The following is an 18,096-nucleotide window of genomic DNA, read 5'->3' on the forward strand; positions in this document are numbered from 1 at the left end:
TTGTATAATAACTGTTTTCTTTTCAGGGATCGTTACTATGTGCAACTGACGGGGGTGGCTATGGGTTCCAATGTTGCCCCGCCATATGCTTGTTCATTTATGCATGATTTTGAGCAAAAACATATTTTTGTCAATGATCTTTTTCAGGAACATTGCGCCACTTGGTGGCGCTATATAGATGACATTTTTGCCATATGGCGGGGCAACATTGAATCACTCAAAACCTTTGATGAGATGATTAATAGTATTTCACCAAATATTCAGTTTAAAATCCACATCGGCGGGGATTCTGTCCCCTTTTTAGATATACGGGCATATATTAAACAAGGACGGATTGAAACTGATATATATATACGAAACCCACAGATAGGAACCAGCTACTACGATATGATAGTTACCATCCCCCCCACGTCTTTAGTTCTATCATTAGAAGCCAACTTCTCAGAGTGATGCGGATAGTGAGTGATACCACAATAAGAGATCAGAGATTAGATTAAATGTGCTGTAAATTCAAAGAGCGGGGCTACCCAGAAGGTCTAATTAGACAGGAATTAGATACAATTTTGAACCCCATCAAGATCTCCAATAAGAAAAGATATTTATCTGATAAACCTAGGATTCCATTTGTCTTCCAGTTTAATAGTTATAGTGATAGGATCTTTAATGTATTGAGAAAACATTGGACGATATTGAAACGATCATATTCTCAGATAGAGGAGTTTCAATTAACTCCCATGAAAGCGTATCGGCGCAATAAAACCTTGCGCGATCTTTTGGTACGATCTGAATTTAAACCTGATAGGCAGGAGGAGAAAAGAATGACTTTTCTCGGTAGTAAAAGGAAGGGCTGTTACCCGTGTCTTAATTGCATTCAATGTAACCTAATGACTAAGGGCAACAATTTCTATCATCCCAGAACTAACAATAAGATAATAATTAATGGCTTTTACACCTGTCAGTCATCATATGTGATCTATATTCTCACATGCCCCTGTAATCTCCTGTATGTGGGGGAAACGACCCAAAAAATTAAAGACCGTATTGCACAACATCGCAGCACAATTAGACATCCCCAATCAGGTCTTCCTGTATCGCGTCATTTTTCAGAAATGGGACACAAAGACACCGATTTACGATTTATGGTGCTAGAGGAGATTCCTCATGACAAAAGAGGGGGCGATAGGATTTTGAAATTAAAAAGACGTGAAGTTTGGTGGATTAATAAATTACAGTCCTTGCATCCTGATGGTATGAACAAGGATTATGATTTACATTTATTTATGTAGGAATCTTTTTGGTACGAGATTATAAAGAAGTTACGATCATATTTTTGTATTGTATTTTCTCTAGATCGATCACAAAGAGTTCCCGTTGGGAATACTAGATAGCAGAATATCAGCTGGAGTCTATGAAGAAATTTGAGACATGATCAAGAATATTAACATATATATATATATATATATATATATATATATATATATATATATATATATTTGTGAAAAATAATTGGAAAGATCTAATTAATTAAATGAGAGAATTTAGTCAGTTCTTAATGTTATGCTGATGATACATGATACATAATAGGATGAATCTGTTGTAAATATTTTTCTATTAGGAAATCTAGGATGGTTTACTGGAACTAGATTTATGCAGCAAGGTTAGATGTCTGATCGTGTATAGGTGGTTTGTGTAGGATAATTAGTTAAGTGAACACAGGTGTGTACTGGACTGGGTGTTGATAAGAGAACATAGTGTGGCTTGGCTTTTCACACACAGCCAGAAAAGCCTGACGAAGAGCGACTTGCGCTCGGAACTGTACAGTGGCTTGCTTATATTTGAAATATGTAATGGAATAATTTTCAGTAAAAGGACACTTTTTGCATCAAGCATCGTTCTACGTGTTTTTCCTATATATATATATAATATATATATATATATATATATAAAAATGTTTGGGGGTTCTGAGTCATTTTCCAGCAAAAAATTATGATTTTTACATGTAGGAGAGAAGTGTCAGAATTGGCCTGTGTGGCAAGGGGTGAATTACCATAAGTAATATACAAATAATTATTATATATTGTTTTTAAAGGTAATTTACTATAATTTTCAAAAACTGTACTCAAGCAGGTGGCTTAACGGACAAATTACTGAAGTTTGAAGTTATAACTTCCAACCAGTAATTTTGAGGTAAATAGATAAATAATAAATTATGTTATAACATATAGCATATAAATATATGACTTGGCTTGATTAAAACAGTACATTTTCAACAGCAGCAGATTCCCATTCTCCCTCTTAACTGTGTGAGAAAAACATGGGATTGTGGGTAAATCTTATACCCATAAACAAATATTTATTCCTTGTAGCTAAGAGGGCTGGGCTGGATAGGAGCATTTTTCTTTTAGACACATGCCCCCTTCTGTGACACGGCAGTGAGAGGCAGTGAGAGGCTTATTGGACAGCTTGAGCCAATGGTACTTTACCATTGGTCCAAGACTTCAAGCTGTCCATTGAGCTCAGTGCCTCTGACAAGAAGTGAGGAGAGGCACTGTAAGCTCATCCTCTTAGTCTTCTGCAAACAGAGTGTGCCAGCTTGTACTTAATCACTTGCTGACCACTGCACGCCGATATACGTCGGCACGATGGCTATATGTCCCCTTCAATTGGCGGGGCTAGCGGGCGCGCGCCCGTCGTGTACAGCGTGACTGTGGCCGCGGGACCTGCGGACTCGATGTCACAGAGTGGCAGAACGGGGAGATGCCTATGTAAACAAGGCATTTCCCCTTGTGACATGACAAGAGATCACTGCTCCCTGTCATCGGGAGCAGTGGTTGCTGTCGTGTAAGTGGAAGCCCACCCCCCCCACCCCCCACAGTTAGAAACACTCCCTAGGACACACTTAACCCCTTGATCGCCCCCTAGTGTTTAACCCCTTCCCTGCCAGTGTCATTTACACAGTAATCAGTGCATTTTTATAGCACTGATCACTGTATAAATGACAATGGTCCCAAAATAGTGTCAAAAGTGTCCGCCATAATGTTGCAGTCATGATAAAACTCGCAGATTGCTGCCATTACTAATAAACAAAAAAATTAATAATAAAAATGCCATAAAACTATTCCCTATTTTGTAGACGCTATAACTTTTGCGCAAACCAATCAATATACGCTTAGTGCGATTTTTTTTTTACCAAAAATATGTAGAAGAATACATATCAGCCTAAACTGAGGAAAAATGTGTTTTTTTAATATATTTTTGGGGGATATTTATTATAGCAAAAAGTAAAAAATATTGCTTTTTTTTTCAAAATTGTCGCTCTTTTTTTTGTTTATAGTGCAAAAAAAAAAAACGCAGAGGTGATTAAATATCACCAAAAGAAAGCTCTGTTTGTGGGAGAAAAAGGACGTCAATTTTGTTTGGGCGCAACGTTGCACGGCCGCGCAATTGTCAGTTAAAGAAACGCAGTACCGAATCGCAAAAAGTGCTCTGGTCAGGAAGGGGGTAAAATCTTCTGGAGCTGAAGTGGTTAAACTGGCTGCTCTATATGTAGCTTCTAACAGGCTGCGCAAGGAGCCCCGAATCTCCGGAACCATAATTTTTTTTTATGTTTATGCTGAATCAGAGCGCCCTGCTCGTTACAGCTTACAATCTAGGAGGGAGAGTCAAGTGATACAAAAAGGTAATAGCTGTGGGGGATGAGCTGATGGAGAAAATAAAAGTACAGTTGTTAGCTGGGGGCAGAATAGGCTTCTTTAAAAAGGAGGGTTTTCAGGGATCGTCTAAAAGCAAACAGAGTAGAAGAAAGTCGGACAGATCGGGGTAGGGCGTTCCATAGGATGGGAGAGGCTCGGGAAAAGTCCTGGAGGCGAGCATGGGAGGAGGTGACGAAGGAGCTAGAAAGCAAGAGGTCTTGGGAGGAATGAAGAGAACGATTAGGTTGGTATTTTGAGACTAGGCTAGTGCAATAGCTGGGGACTGAGTTGTGAATGGCTTTGTAAGATTTTGTTAGTGTTTTGAATTTAAATTTGTAATATCCTGTTAATGCTAACACCCAGGCTACTTCCCTGGACACACATTCCTATTCACCGTCGATGGCAGCTTCCTTGACCTTTTATTCTCCTATGTCTGCATTTCCTTTAAAGTGGTTGTAACCCTAAAAAAAAAAAAAAAAAAAAGGAAGGAGGAGATCTTGTTCCCTTATAGCAGGTTAAACAGCACAGTGCTTGTGCTGTCTAATCTATCCCTCTGTTAGCTGCAAAAAATAGGATTTTTTATAACAGCTTACATGTAAAATCCTTTTCTTTCGATGGACATCACGGGACACAGAGCCACAGTAATTACTGATGGGTTATATAGGTATCACTAGGTATTGGACACTGGTCACACCCTAATCAGGAAGTTCAACCCCCTATATAATCCCTCCCCTTCCAGGGATACCTCAGTTTTTTAGCAAAGCAATAGAAGTGTATTAGAATAGGGGCGGGACCTCTGTGTCCCGTGATGTCCATCGAAAGAAAAGGATTTTACAGGTAAGCTGTTATAAAAAATCCTATTTTCTTTCTCGGACATCACGGGACACAGAGCCACAGTAATTACTGATGGGATGTCCCAAAGCAAGGCCAACTGAAGGGGGGGAAATCACAACCCAGTAGGGTGCTATCAGACCTGAGGACCCTGTACCGCTGTCTGCAGCACACTACGCCCAAAGGCGATATCCTCATGCCTTCTCACATCCACCTGATAGAATCTGGTGAATGTATGAACTGAAGACCAGGTTGCGGCCTTGCAGATCTGAGCCATAGAGGCCTGGTGATGCACTGCCCAAGAAGCACCAATAGCCCTTGTGGAATGTGCCTTGATCTGAAACGGAGGAACCTTCCGTTTCTAACCGTAAGCTTGAATAATCAATTGTCGAATACATTTAGAAATGGTCGCTTTTGACGCTGCCTGTTCTCTATTGGGACCCTCTGGCAGCACGAACAAGACATCCGTCTTGCGAATCTGAGCAGTTGCTTCCAGATAGATCTTGACTGCTCTTACTACATCCAAAGAATGTAGTGACCTTTCTTCCGAGGAACAGGGATCTGGAAAAAAGGAAGGCAGAACAATGTCTTGGTTTAGATGAAAATCTGAAACCACCTTCGGTAAAAAACTAGGATGAGGGCGCAGTACCAATCTATCCTTGTGTATAATCAAGTAAAGCTCTTTACAGGAAAGAGCTGCTATTTCTGATACTCTTCTAGCAGAAGAGGTGGCTACCAGAAAAATTAGTTTCCTTGTCAGCAAGACCAAAGGAATCTGACGTATTGGTTCAAAAGGCTGTTTCTGTAACACCGACAGAACCAAGTTCAAGTCCCAGGGGTTTAGGGGCGCCTTAACCGGAGGATTAAGACGCATCACCCCGTGCATAAAGTTTCGGACCAAAGAATGCGAAGCAAGCGGTCGTTGAAACAATACTGATAAGGCCGAGACCTGGCCTTTGATGGTACTCAAGGCCAGCTTCATCTCTAATCCTAATTGTAGAAAATCCAGAATTATACCTATGACATATTTCCTAGGATGCCAACCCCTGGATTCACACCAGGATACATAAGCTTTCCAGACTCTATGATAAATCATTCTGGAAGCTGGCTTCCTTGCATTGATCAAGGTAGATATGACAGGACCTGAAAGCCCACGACTTTTCAGAACGTGGGTCTCAATAGCCAACCCGTCAAATCTAGCGTTTGTAAGGCAGGATGGAACCCTGGACCCTGAGATAACAGGTCTGGGCGTACCGGTAGGGTCCACCGGGAACCCACTGTCATCCTTGCTATTTCTGCCTACCAGGTCCTTCTGGGCCAAAGGGGGGCCACCAGAAGTACCGACTTCCTTTCCTGCCTGATCCTGCGAAAGGAGTCGTGGCAGTAACAGAATAGGAGGGAATGCATGAATCAGTGAGAATCGATGCCACGGAATCACCAACGCATCCGTCCCGCCTGCAAGAGGATCCCAGGCAACCGGTAGAAAGGATTTCCCCTTCTGCAGGTTTTCGGGTATGAGCCACCAATTGAGGCTCTGACGCACCGCATGCGACAGGTGCATTGGAAAGTCTAATGCCTGAACCTTCTTGTTCCAGGCCGACAGAATACTCTGTTGCAACAGTCCTGACTGGAACTGAGCATAGGGAACTGCTTCGAATGCAGAGACCCTTTCCCCAGCAGCTTCATACAAAGGCGGACAGAAGGACCCTTCTTGGTCCTGACTGTCAGAATCAGCTCCCTTAGAGCAGTGATCTTTGCCTGCAGATACTTCTGCTGAGCAGGAAAAATGGGCACAGGTAGGCCTGCATCTCTGATGTCTATTGATGTCAAAAATTCTCCTCCCTGCAGTGTGGAGACTACTGTCCGAATTGATTCCAAACGGAAGGACTGTATCCTTAGGAATCGATTCAGATCTCTTAAATCCAAAATGGGTCTGACATCCCCATCTGGTTTTTGGACCATAAAAAGGTTGGAATAGAAGCCCAATCTTTGATCCTTTGTGGGAACCACCATAATGACCTCTTGCGACAAAAGTCGCTCTATCGCTAGAAGGAGCGACTGCTTCTTCTCTGGTTCTCTGGGAACACCTGATCTGAGGAAACGAGGAGAGGGAAATTCTTGGAACTCCAGTCTGTACCCTAAGGTTACCGTGGAGATTACCCCTCTGTCCTGGAAGTCCTCCTGCCAGAGCCCTGAGAACTGCAGCAGTCTTCCCCCCACTCGAGCGAGCGGGGGCGCCCCTTCATGAAGAGGCCTTAGTGTCTTGTCTAGAAGACTTCTTCCTCCAGGACTTCTTCTGTCCCTGGGGTTGACTCTTGTTCCTTGCCCCAGACGGAGGAGGCCGTCATGACTGCCTGGAGGCTGATGCCCCTGGCGCTGGGGAAAGAGTCCCTTTAAAAGAGGCACGCTTAATCTTCTTCTTAACAGGTAAGAGAGTGCTTTTCCCACAAGAGATTCTCTTGATATAGTTATCCAAGTCTTCTCCAAACAACCTTTCACCACGAAAGGGAAACCTAGCCAGGAGCTTCTTACATGGTGCTTCGGCTGACCAATTCTTCAACCATAAGATTCTAGGCATATGCACCAACCCAAGTGAAAGACGAGAGGTTTGCACAATAGAATCTCTGATGGTGTCAACAACATAACATAAGGCCGCAGGAAGGTTAGCAAACCCCTGGGCCTGCTGTTCAGGTAATACTTTGATGACCTGCCTAACATGGTCTCTTAAGTATTGACAGACTCCAATTGCTGCTACTGCAGGTTGGGCCATTGATCCTGCTAAGGAAAAACATCCTTCAATAAGAATTCCATCTTTTTATCCACAGGATCCTTGAGCATCTGAGCGTTGTCTACAGGACAAGTCAGACTACTATTTATAGAGGAAATGGCCGCATCAATGGCCGGTATTCCCCACATCTTAATAAATTTTTCTTCCATAGGATAAAGTGTAGAAATCTTTTTCGGCGGAAGAAATCGCTTATCTGGGTGATCCCACTCAGAATAAAGGAGCTTTTCAAGTAAATTATGAACAGGAAAAGCATGTGCTGCTTGGAAAGGTTTCAGTGACCCCAAAGCAGAAGAGGATTCTTTAACAGTTTCAGGTACGGCAACTTAAATGTGGAGCGGACCAATCCAGTGAGGATCTGCACTAAGACTTTCTCCTCTTGGGAATTCGCAGAGGGTCCCTCTCCACCTGATTCCTCCGAAGAGGAATCATTCGTCCCATCCTGATCCTCTGAAAGGGATTCGTCTCCTTTATCCCAGAGCTCCTCTGTGTGAGGGTCTTGGAAAACAGAGGAAGGCCTAGTACGTTTTCTTCCACTGAGTGAAGATGTAATCACGGCCATTAATCTTTCCTCTAAACCAGTAATGGTTGAGGAAAACACCTCTTGTGTAATGTATACAGGGGCTGAAGTGGCGGAAGCAGATGTAGCCCCTAACCCCAACAGCTCTCCCTGGCTAGCCGTCCCTGGCCCCTCAGGAGGGGAGGGTGTAGCAGACAGGGGGTCCTCAGAACCTGAACGAGATCCCCTAGTGTCTCTGGTTCTGGGGGCACTTGAACCTCTTCTACCCATAGTGCAAAGCAACAAGGTGTGAGGTATCCAAAAATGAACACTGACTGCTGAGCGATGTAGTCTGGAAAAGCCTTGCTACCAACTGCCCAGTCCAGTGTTACCTTAGTAAATGCAGCCTAGGAGAATGCCTGTGTCCCACCTTACATGCGACTGTCAGCTCTGTGTCCCTCCAAGGCTCAGAGCACCTGTAAAGTGTGCTTTAAATAGCCATGCTTTCTGGCACTGTGGGCGTCTGAGCACGCTGACGCTGTGCTGACGCCCCCCCCCCTCGTTTTTTTAAAAAAAAAAAGAGCACTTCCCGCGCGAGCTGACCCTTCCTGACAATCCTGAAGGAAGGCTGGGGGTGGGGGAAGAAGGAGGAGGCCGGTAGTGATGGGCCCTGCATTGCAATGGCGGCTTCGGCAGCAGCGGCGGTGACAGTGCGGTTTAAAACCGCCTTACAGCATACCCAAGCCTCCCCCTAGCCTGGGGGGAACATCCCAGCTGAGAATACCCCCCACCATCCTACCTGGAGCCTGTGCAGCGAACGCTGAGACAGAATCAAGCATGAGAAGGTTTGTGCTCTTGGCAGCCCCCGGTGGTCACAATAGGCATCGCATGCATTTACTTTAAAGGAGAAAGCCCACTAGAATTTAAAAATTCTGTGGAATCTCCACTTACCTTATCCAGCCGCAGGGTTCTGTATACACAGACCCAATCTTCACCTCTCACGGTGGACTCCGTTTGTAAAAACCGTCAGAGAATGGGGCCCCCTACGAGTAGGGAGATCCTGCAGTTCTGGCCCTGTAAGGCACCTCGCCAGAAATTAGGACGTTTAAAGCCATTTTCTGATATGCGGGGTCCAGCTCTCTAAAAAGAGAAGCGTTACAGGTAAAACCTCGTTTCTTCGGACACGAGGCCCGGGTACCATCCAATTCGGCCATGAAAGACACTTTGAATGGATCCGGTTCGCCTGGCTTGCCCCAGTATAGGATATAGGATATTTCCTTTGGAGCTTCAGCACAGGACATCTTTGCACGTCCAACACCTAAGACACTGGCGTAAAAACTGAGGTATCCCTGGAAGGGGAGGGATTATATAGGGGGTTGAACTTCCTGATTAGGGTGTGACCGGTGTCCAATACCTAGTGATACCTATATAACCCATCAGTAATTACTGTGGCTCTGTGTCCCGTGATGTCCGAGAAAGAAAACCTGGCTGATCCTGCCTGGTTCTGCCCTTTCCTCTGTAAACTGACCACGTTTATCATGGCTGCTGAGCCCTGATACCGTGGTCATTTTAAGTGCCTCAGTCATCTGCTGTCTCTCCTCTTTCCCCCCCTCTTCCCCTCCCTGCCTGTCAGCTCCTGTGTCTGTGTGAGCTGTCTCCCCCCTGCCCCCCCCCCCCCCGCCACTGTTAGTAGTAAAGTATACTTTTAAAAAATTCACTGCCAGCCCCTCTCTTTTATGCAGCCTTAACATACTGTGCAAGTGTTTGTTAAAAATTAAGCCTCTAAATACCCTTTTCCCTGTATCTTTAGGCTGGTCACCAGACTCCCAGCCGCTCTGTGCTGTTTCCCATAGATCGGAGTAGGAGATCGGCCCGGGAGTCATGTGACCGGCCTGAAGATACATGAAAAAAAAAAGGTATTTAGAGGCTTCATTTTTAAAACACACTTACAACAGTGCATTATGGCTGCCTAAAAGAGAGGGTCTGGCAGTGAATGATAGTGTAAGGTTACAAACACTTTAATCTCTCCAAACCCCCATCTATCTGATCACAACCTTATTATGTTGATGCTCTCCCTATTTTCAACCCCCTATACATCCGAGCAGCCAACAGTTGCCGGAAGAAATTTTTGCCACTTTAATCCTTATATTTATTAGGTTATAGACCAGGGGTATTGAATTAAAATGAATGGAGGTCCGATTATTAAAAATTTCTTCCAGCAGAGGTCCGAATCACATTTTGGTTCGATGACTCCGGTTCTTTACATCACAGCCTAGATCTGCAGGCACGACAGCCCATTCATTTGAATGGGCCGCTGTGCCTGCATTTTCTGCTAGGAAAAGGTCCTGGCACCTCTTTAAAAATGCAGCTGCATTGAAACCGCATGGTGCGTTTGTACCATGCAATTTACATGTGCGGGAAACTGCACCATGTGTTTCAGTGCATTTAAGAGTTAATGGTTCCTCGCACGTTTTCTGTGCAGCACCTCATTTTATGTGCCACTGCAGGTTTCCCTTCGCAGCACTTCCCCTTCACATATCACTCCCACAGCACTGCCCCTTTCACATTCCCCCCCTTCATATATCACCTTCACAGCGCTGCCCTCTTCACATCTCCCCCACCACTGTCCCTTTCACATCCCCCTCCCACAGCACTACCCTCCTTTACATCACCCCATCCTACCATCAGTTACATGACCCCCAACACGCACAGCACTGCTACCCTTTACATCACCCCACACACACACACACACACACACACACACCATTAACTCATTCACTGCCCAGGACACTGCCAGTGATTTCTAAACCAAGATCATGGGCTTAGCATAAGGGGTTGCAGGGGGTCACAATCGAAACCCTGCCCCTAGCTCCAGGGGACCCCTGCAGCCTCCCTGTCATATTATCATATCCTCCACAAAGTCCAGCTCCGATCTGCCCTAGGGACCCATAGCAACATTCCAATACTGGGCTTCAACTTTGCCTTCCACAGTCCACACCCCTCTGTTCTCATTGGCTGGGGAGAAGCTGTGAGCCATTTCCTGAATGGAGAGGAGCACTGGGTGAGAACAGCCCAGGATGGGGAAGAGTCTGTGCTGTGTGCTTGCAACATGGAATGGTAACCAAGCTCAGCGAAATTATGAGAAGAGTGCCGTCCTGTAGCCACAATGGGATGGATGTTACTGGTGAGGTAAGACACCTCTCAGTGTCTCCTAGTCACCAGCTGGGATTCTTTGTGCCCCCCACCTGGAGTTGTCCGCTTACCCCACTTTCCTGACAACTGGGGAAAAGACACCCCTCTGGGAGGTGACCTTCCCCCCAACACCTGCCAACACTGACAAAGAAACCCTCAGAAATTGCTAAAACAAATCCCTTAACACCTCCTGAGGGGCTGCAGGCTCCAGATTTTGTGTCACATGGCCTTGCCATCCCCAGATCCAAGTTGCGCCACCCCCCAAAGGCCCTTGACCAGCCACTCCACCCTGGATGCTATGCCCGGCTGCTGAGCTCCTTTCCCATTACGGCACTCTATACTGCTCCTCCTCCGCAGGGCTGAAATCATATTCCTTTACAACACAGCCAGTCAGCCACGATCTTCACTGGGTGTATCTGCCTACTGCAACTACGCTGCGGTTCTGACCAGAGAATTTCACAGGTCAGAACGGCAACATAAAAGCCAGATACACCCTGTGAGGGCTGATAGACTGTGTGTAAAGGAATGTGATTCCAGCCCTGTGTAGTTGGGGGGGAGGAGCTGTATACAGTGCTGGGATGGGAAAGGAGCTCTGCCAAGTGACCTGCTAGGGGTCCCTGTCCTCTGATTCTCCAGGGGTGATACTCTGGGAATTCAAAACTCTTAAGTCACTTTGAGTATCTTGGCGTGTATCTGCACGCACAGTGGACGTGGTGGGTGGTAGTGGGGGGGAGGGGGGACCCTGTCAATTTTTGCTTCGGGGCCAACAAGCTTCAAGCTACGCCACTGACCAAGATGTAATTTGTGATCAAATCTCTGACATCTGCCCCACTTAACATACCATGTCTAACACATTAAATGTGTTCCACTTTTGACTCTACTACAAAAGAGGTTGCTAAACTTTTCTCTGATGCCCACCTAAACACCTGAACCCCGTTCTGTTCCCTTGCAACTGCTCCTGCTTTTTCATATGTTTATAACTCGCATCTTAATTTTCCCTCTCTACTGCCATTTTTGCCTTGTTTTGCCACCAGTCTGAACAACTTAAGACCCATCTCCCTGCTTCCCTTTATCTCCAAACTTCTAGATCGCCTAGCTTACAACCAGTTGAGCTGCTACTCCATTGATAAAAACCTTCTCAACCCCTTGCAGTCTGTATTCGCCTGCAGCACTCCACAGAAGCTATCCTTCTAACATTAAAGTGGTTCTAAAGCCTAAATATATTTTACCTTAACCACTTCAGCCCCGGAAGGATTTACCCCCTTCCTGACCAGAGCACTTTTTGTGATTCGGCACTGCGTCGCTTTAACCGACAATTGCGCGGTTGTGCGACTTTGCACCCAAACAAAATTGACGTCCTTTTTCTCTCACAAATAGAGCTTTCTTTTGGTGGTATTTGATCACCTCTGCAGGTTTTTATTTTTTGCGCTATAAACAAAAAAAGAGCGACAATTTTGAAAAAATTTTTTTTTTACTTTTTGCTATAATAAATATCCCCCATAAATATATATAAAAAACTATTTTTTTCCTCAGTTTAGGCCGATATGTATTCTTCTACATATTTTTGGTTAAAAAAAAAATCTTAATAAGCGTATATTGATTGGTTTCCGCAAAAGTTATAGTGTCTACAAAATAGGGGATAGTTTTATGGCATTTTTATTATTAGTTTTTTTTTTTTATTAGTAATGCCGGCGATCTGCGATTTTTATCGTGACTGCGACATTATGGCAGACACATCAGACACTTCTGACACAATTTTGGGACCATTGTCATTTATACAGCGATCAGTGCTATAAAAATGCACTGATTACTGTGTAAATGACACGGGCAGGGAAGGGGTTAAACACTAGGAGGCGATCAAGGGGTTAAGTGTGTCCTAGGGAGTGATTTTAACTGGAGGGGGGGATTGCCTCACTAGAACATGACCAAGATCACTGCTTCCGAGACAGGAAGCAGTAGATCTCTGTCATGTTGCTAGGCAGAACACAGGGCACACTAGTTTACACAGGCATCTCCCCGTTCTGCTGCTCCGTGACAGGATTGCGGGCCCCCAGCGGACATAGAGTCCGTGGGACCCGCAGGCATGGTCACAGAGTATGCGGTGGGCGCGCGCGCGCCACCCCGCTGGTGGCTCACGCGCACCCACAATGCCGCAATTTAAAGGGGGCGTACCTGTATGCCCATTTACCCAGCCGTGTCATTGTGCCGACGTATATATTGTCGTGCGCTGGTCGGCATGTGGTTAATGCATTCCTTGCATTGAAACGGAGTTCCACCCAAAAGTTCCACCCAAAAGTCTGACAGGTATCCTGTTCCCACTCCTGGAAGTCGGTGCCGCGTCCCACGATGTCACCGCGCGGCTCCCTCCTCCTCCTCCTGTCGCCGGGCCAGTAGGAGAGAGGAGCTGGTCCTCACGCAGGCACAGTAGGGTTCCTGGCTTGGAGCTGTAAAGATACACTGCCGGGTTTCCCTACCCGTAATGGTCGGTGCCGACATCGCTGGACTCCAGGACAGGTAAGTGACCTATTATTAAAAGCCAACAGCTGCAGTATTTTTTTTTTTTTGGGCGGACCTCCTCTTTAGGGTAAAAAAAAAGTTTAGGCATCAGGATCCCCCCTCACCCCTTCTTACATTTACCTGAACTCTCATTTAATCCAGCGCTGTGCCCACCTGCAGCTCTTTTCTCATCTCACTTCCTGGTCTCACTGGCTTTGCTGAGGCTGTGGGAGCCAGTGGCTGTCCATCGAAAAAGAAAAAGGTATGTCCTGGGAGTCCCCTGAGGTAAAGCGATAGTGGCGGACCCATTTGAAGAGGGAGTGGGGGCGGAACCATGACCTGCTGTCTGTGTTAATAGACCCAAAAAAACGAGGCTCGGAAGCAAGCCTGCATGAGTGCCCCCATGGAAAGCGGCTTTCTGTAGGGGCACTCGTCAGAGGGGAGGAACCAGGAGCCCAGTAACGGACCCGAGAAGAGGTTCATGGCCTCTCTGTGCAATTCCATTTCATTGCACAGAGAAGGACAGTATAAACCTTCTCCTTATTTACATTTTTTTAATTTTTTTTACAACCACTTTAATGATTAACTAACTAGCTGCTAAAATCAATGTTCACTACTCCAATACCATTAGACTTTTTGCTAACTTCCATACACTTAACCACCTGCTTCTCTTCAAAAAGCTCCACTCCCTTGTCCTCCAAGACATTCCTGGTTCTCCTCCTGCCTAATTAGGCTCTCCTGTCAGGGTCACCTACAACTCCTTCTCCCATCCTATTTTTCCTCTTTCCATAGGGGATCCCCAAAGGTTATGTCCTTGGATTCCCTCTATATACATCTCCTCCCTTGATCAGTTGTCTCTCATGGCTTCCAATACGATCTCTAAGCTGACAACACCCACATCTATCTTTCTACTGCTCATCTAACTCCTACAGTCTCCTTACACATCACTAATTTACTAACTGGCATATCATTATGGATGTCACGCCACTTCCTCAAATGCAATCATTTGAAAACTCAGCACATATCCACCTTTTCCATTGAGATTAATAGCACAGCTATTACGGTAGTTTCTCTTGCTTAATGCCAGGGTACTAGGTATTATCCTGGACTCTGACTTCTCCTTTTGGTCCCAATTACTAGCCAAATCTCACCACCTTCACCTCCATAACAGTTTCAAAATATACCCCTTTTTAACCAATGACACAACCAAGCTACTAATTCACTCCCTTGTTATCTCTCTCCTTGACTGGTGCACCTCTATCCTTACTCAGTGTCTGCCTTTACACAGGCTCCCCCCCCCCCCCCAGACTATCATGGGTGCTACTGTCAGGCCTATCCACCCAACTAACTGTTCAGTGTCCATTGGCCCTCTCTGCCAATCCCTCCATTGGCTCCTGCTTGCTCAATGAAAAAAATTATTCTACTACTCTGCCCTCAGCTACACCACCAACCTCATCTCAAATTATCACTCGCACTATCCACTTTAGTCTTCCCAAGACCTCTTGATCTCTATACCCCATGATACCTTATCCCATGCTTGCCTCCAGGACTTCTCCAGAGCCTCTCCCATCCTTTGGAGCTCCTACCCTAATATCCCTGGCTATCTCATATTCTTTCCATCTTCAGGCAATCTCCGGCAACAGAGGGATGACTGGACATCTTCTGTATGATATAGTATGGTTGTTAGAATTATGATATAAGTGTATATATCCTTGTTCACATCTAATCAGTTCTCAGCTTGTTCACATCCAGTCAGTTCTCAGTTTGTTCATGTTTAGTCAGTGTCAGTTTTTTTATTTTTACTTCTTAACTATATAAATCATATATATCAAAAACAGTACTGCACTTTGAAAGAAAAATACCAGTTACATTAAATGTGCAATGTATGTACCATAACTGGAAAGTAAAATCTGAAAAAGAGGATTATGAAAAGAAAAATTGCAATCATGCAAAAAAACAAAAAACAAAACCACTGCTTACAGGATTCACAGAAAATGTATACTGGATGTTTATGTAACTATATGTAACTATTTGTTCTAGGTTATACACCATTTTGCACTAATGAAAACTAATGGTAGCTCCTGCAGCTGCTTATGGTTTGCTTTTCTTCATTCCCTTTTACTCTGCATGTAGGAGAAGCTGTGTGTAAGTTCTAGGTCCTGATTTGGAGCTTACAGGGGTTTGAGGACTCATCCTCTATATTCATGTGACAGTGTTGGTTGCCTCAGCAGTCAATCGGAAAGGGCTATCACACAGCATTGCTGGAAGGGAAAGGTCATTGCATGGCATTAAAGTCAGCATGTTAATTTGTCCTGCATAGGCAAAGCACAAGTCCACTTTAAAACCAACAGTTGGCAGCATTCATCTACAGAATTAAAACACTCTTTTAAACTGATCTGGAATGTGTGTTCAATGGCCCTTTCATAGCTTGCCTTACCTGAGGAAGTTTTTGACCTGGTGAGTCCAGCTTTTGGTCCAAGTACTTAAACATTAACACATTGTAGGGGTGGTTTCCTATTGTATTGTGGCATTCATCAAAAATCATTAAGGTAAAGATGGACAGGGAAGACAGTAATCCATCCTCTAAACAATTGACAAGAATCTGAGGGGTCAAAATAATGATGTCACTCTTTTCAATGACCATCCCTATAGGAATATTATCAGCTTGTTCTCCACAGAACCCAGTCACTGAATATCTGAAGAAGAAAAATGACAGCAGTTCAGTTACTAGAAAACAATAACCTTGATATACAAAAGATTCTACTGCTAATACTGAAATCAGACCCCCAGTCCCAGTGCAGCACTGATGCACCACATATAATAGGTCTTTTACTGGGTAGAAGGAAAAGCTGGTCTTAAAATGTAATATAATGTACTGCAGTTTGCCAGTCCTTAGATGTAGTGGCTGAATTCGTTTTCTTTTTTTTCAGGCTTCAAGAACATTTTCAGCAAGTGCAGAAATACCTGTTGTTGATAAAAATGCAGTTTGACTTGTTATAATCCTCTTGCAGTCTTTGGATAGCAGGGCTTGGACTGGAAGAGGGAGAAACAGCACAAGGTGCCAATCAAATTGTACAGCAGTGCAGGGGGCATGCTGATAGGAGGAGAGTGCAGAGTGACAAAGAGATTAACTTGTCAGTCTGCAGTTTCTCTTTCACTGTCCAGTCATAGGGTGTGTTTGGAAAGGAGACCTGAAAGTGTTACTGAATTGCAGCAGAAGAAAATCAGGTCCCCTTGTGTGCCAGGCAGGACTGTGCTGCGTAACATAAATCTCAGGACTGGATGGACAGAAATACAATTAGTTTAGCAGGTAAAACAGCTCCATTATAAGCAATTAATCTGTGTATTTAGTGGTTTGCCAGGACCCCTGCTTTAATGCAGCAAGTATGGAGTTTTTTCTGTTTATATTTTATTTAAAGTTTTATCTTAAAGTTTTTTAAAGTTTTATCTGTTTATATTTTAACCTTCCCATGTTCCTCCATCCCTTTTTTAAATAAACACCTCTTCTTTTAGAAGAAGTCATGTTATCACCAAGTTTCTGTATCGCTCTATGCAAGGCAAGCAGATCATGGTTGGTGGGAAGGGTCAGCAGGATTCTGCATGTCTCAGTCTGGAGAAGTAGGAGTTCCAAGGCAGACTGCCCTAAGTAATGTTCCCATGTGATGCTAAGCCTCCATGACTGAAAGAGCTGAAAGCCAATGACTGATAAGGATGGGTCAGGGACAAGAAAAGGGACAAGGGCTAGAAGATGCTGGATGTCCTCCAGCCTGGAAATGAGGCAGGCTTTGATTTGCTGCAGCTTCTGCTGAACACTCTGAGACGCTCACGGTGTGCAGTACAAACAAAGCAAGCAATTTCGGTATAGGACTGACTAAAAGTAAAGGTGCACTCACACCTGTGAATGCAAGTGCAGCAATTAGACGTGAGAACCCCAGCGTGGGTTCCCACAATTATCTGCGAGTAGGCAGCCCCATTGAAAGCTATGGGAGGCTGCTGACACTCACAGCTTATTGTGGCCACTCACAAGTAATTGCTCATTTAGCAATCACATGCAAGCGACTGTCCCTGAACACAGGCAGTCTACGTCCAAGGCCCATCACTTGCATGTGATTGCTGCCTGAGAGATTATATATGAGTGGGTGCGATAAGCTGGGAGAGCCGAAAGCCTCCCATTGCTTTCAATGGGGCTACCTACTCGCAGATAATCGTGGGAACCCATGCTGGGGTTCTCACATCTAAATTGCTGCACCATGATGCATTCGCAGGTATGAATGCACCCTGAGGCTGGAATTAAACTTTACATGCAATTTACTAGTAAGGTCAGATAAGAGATTAACTTTGATTAATATTTAGGGGTTACAATACTTTGCATATGTTCTTGATCTTTGCACTGCTCAAAAAACACACACACACATATTAAGAGGTAATATTCAAGAAAAAAAAAGTCTTTTTATATTGCTTCTTCGAAATTCCTTCTCATCCATCTCTCTCTTACAGTGACCTACGCCTTTTATCTTGCTATCCCATCTGACACCACCTGTGCAGAGAGGCGGGTTTTAAAGGCTAAGTTCACCTTTAGGAGCATGTTACATGTTGCACCC

The 18,096-nt window shown here is 44.7% G+C and overlaps 1 protein-coding gene across 2 annotated transcripts in view; it reads right to left on the reverse strand.

Moving 5' to 3' along the window:
• The window catches only part of LOC141148939 (antiviral innate immune response receptor RIG-I-like), a 171,229-nt gene that overhangs the window by 71,189 nt on the left and 81,944 nt on the right, over window positions 1-18,096 (reverse strand). For both annotated transcript variants that reach the window (XM_073636850.1, XM_073636840.1), the window contains exon 10: window positions 15,933-16,191. In XM_073636850.1, the coding sequence (XP_073492951.1) occupies window positions 15,933-16,191 (259 nt within the window). The remainder of the gene's footprint in view (window positions 1-15,932; window positions 16,192-18,096) is intronic.

Source organism: Aquarana catesbeiana, linkage group LG01 (assembly GCF_042186555.1).
Source record: "Aquarana catesbeiana isolate 2022-GZ linkage group LG01, ASM4218655v1, whole genome shotgun sequence".
Lineage (NCBI taxonomy): Eukaryota > Metazoa > Chordata > Amphibia > Anura > Ranidae > Aquarana > Aquarana catesbeiana.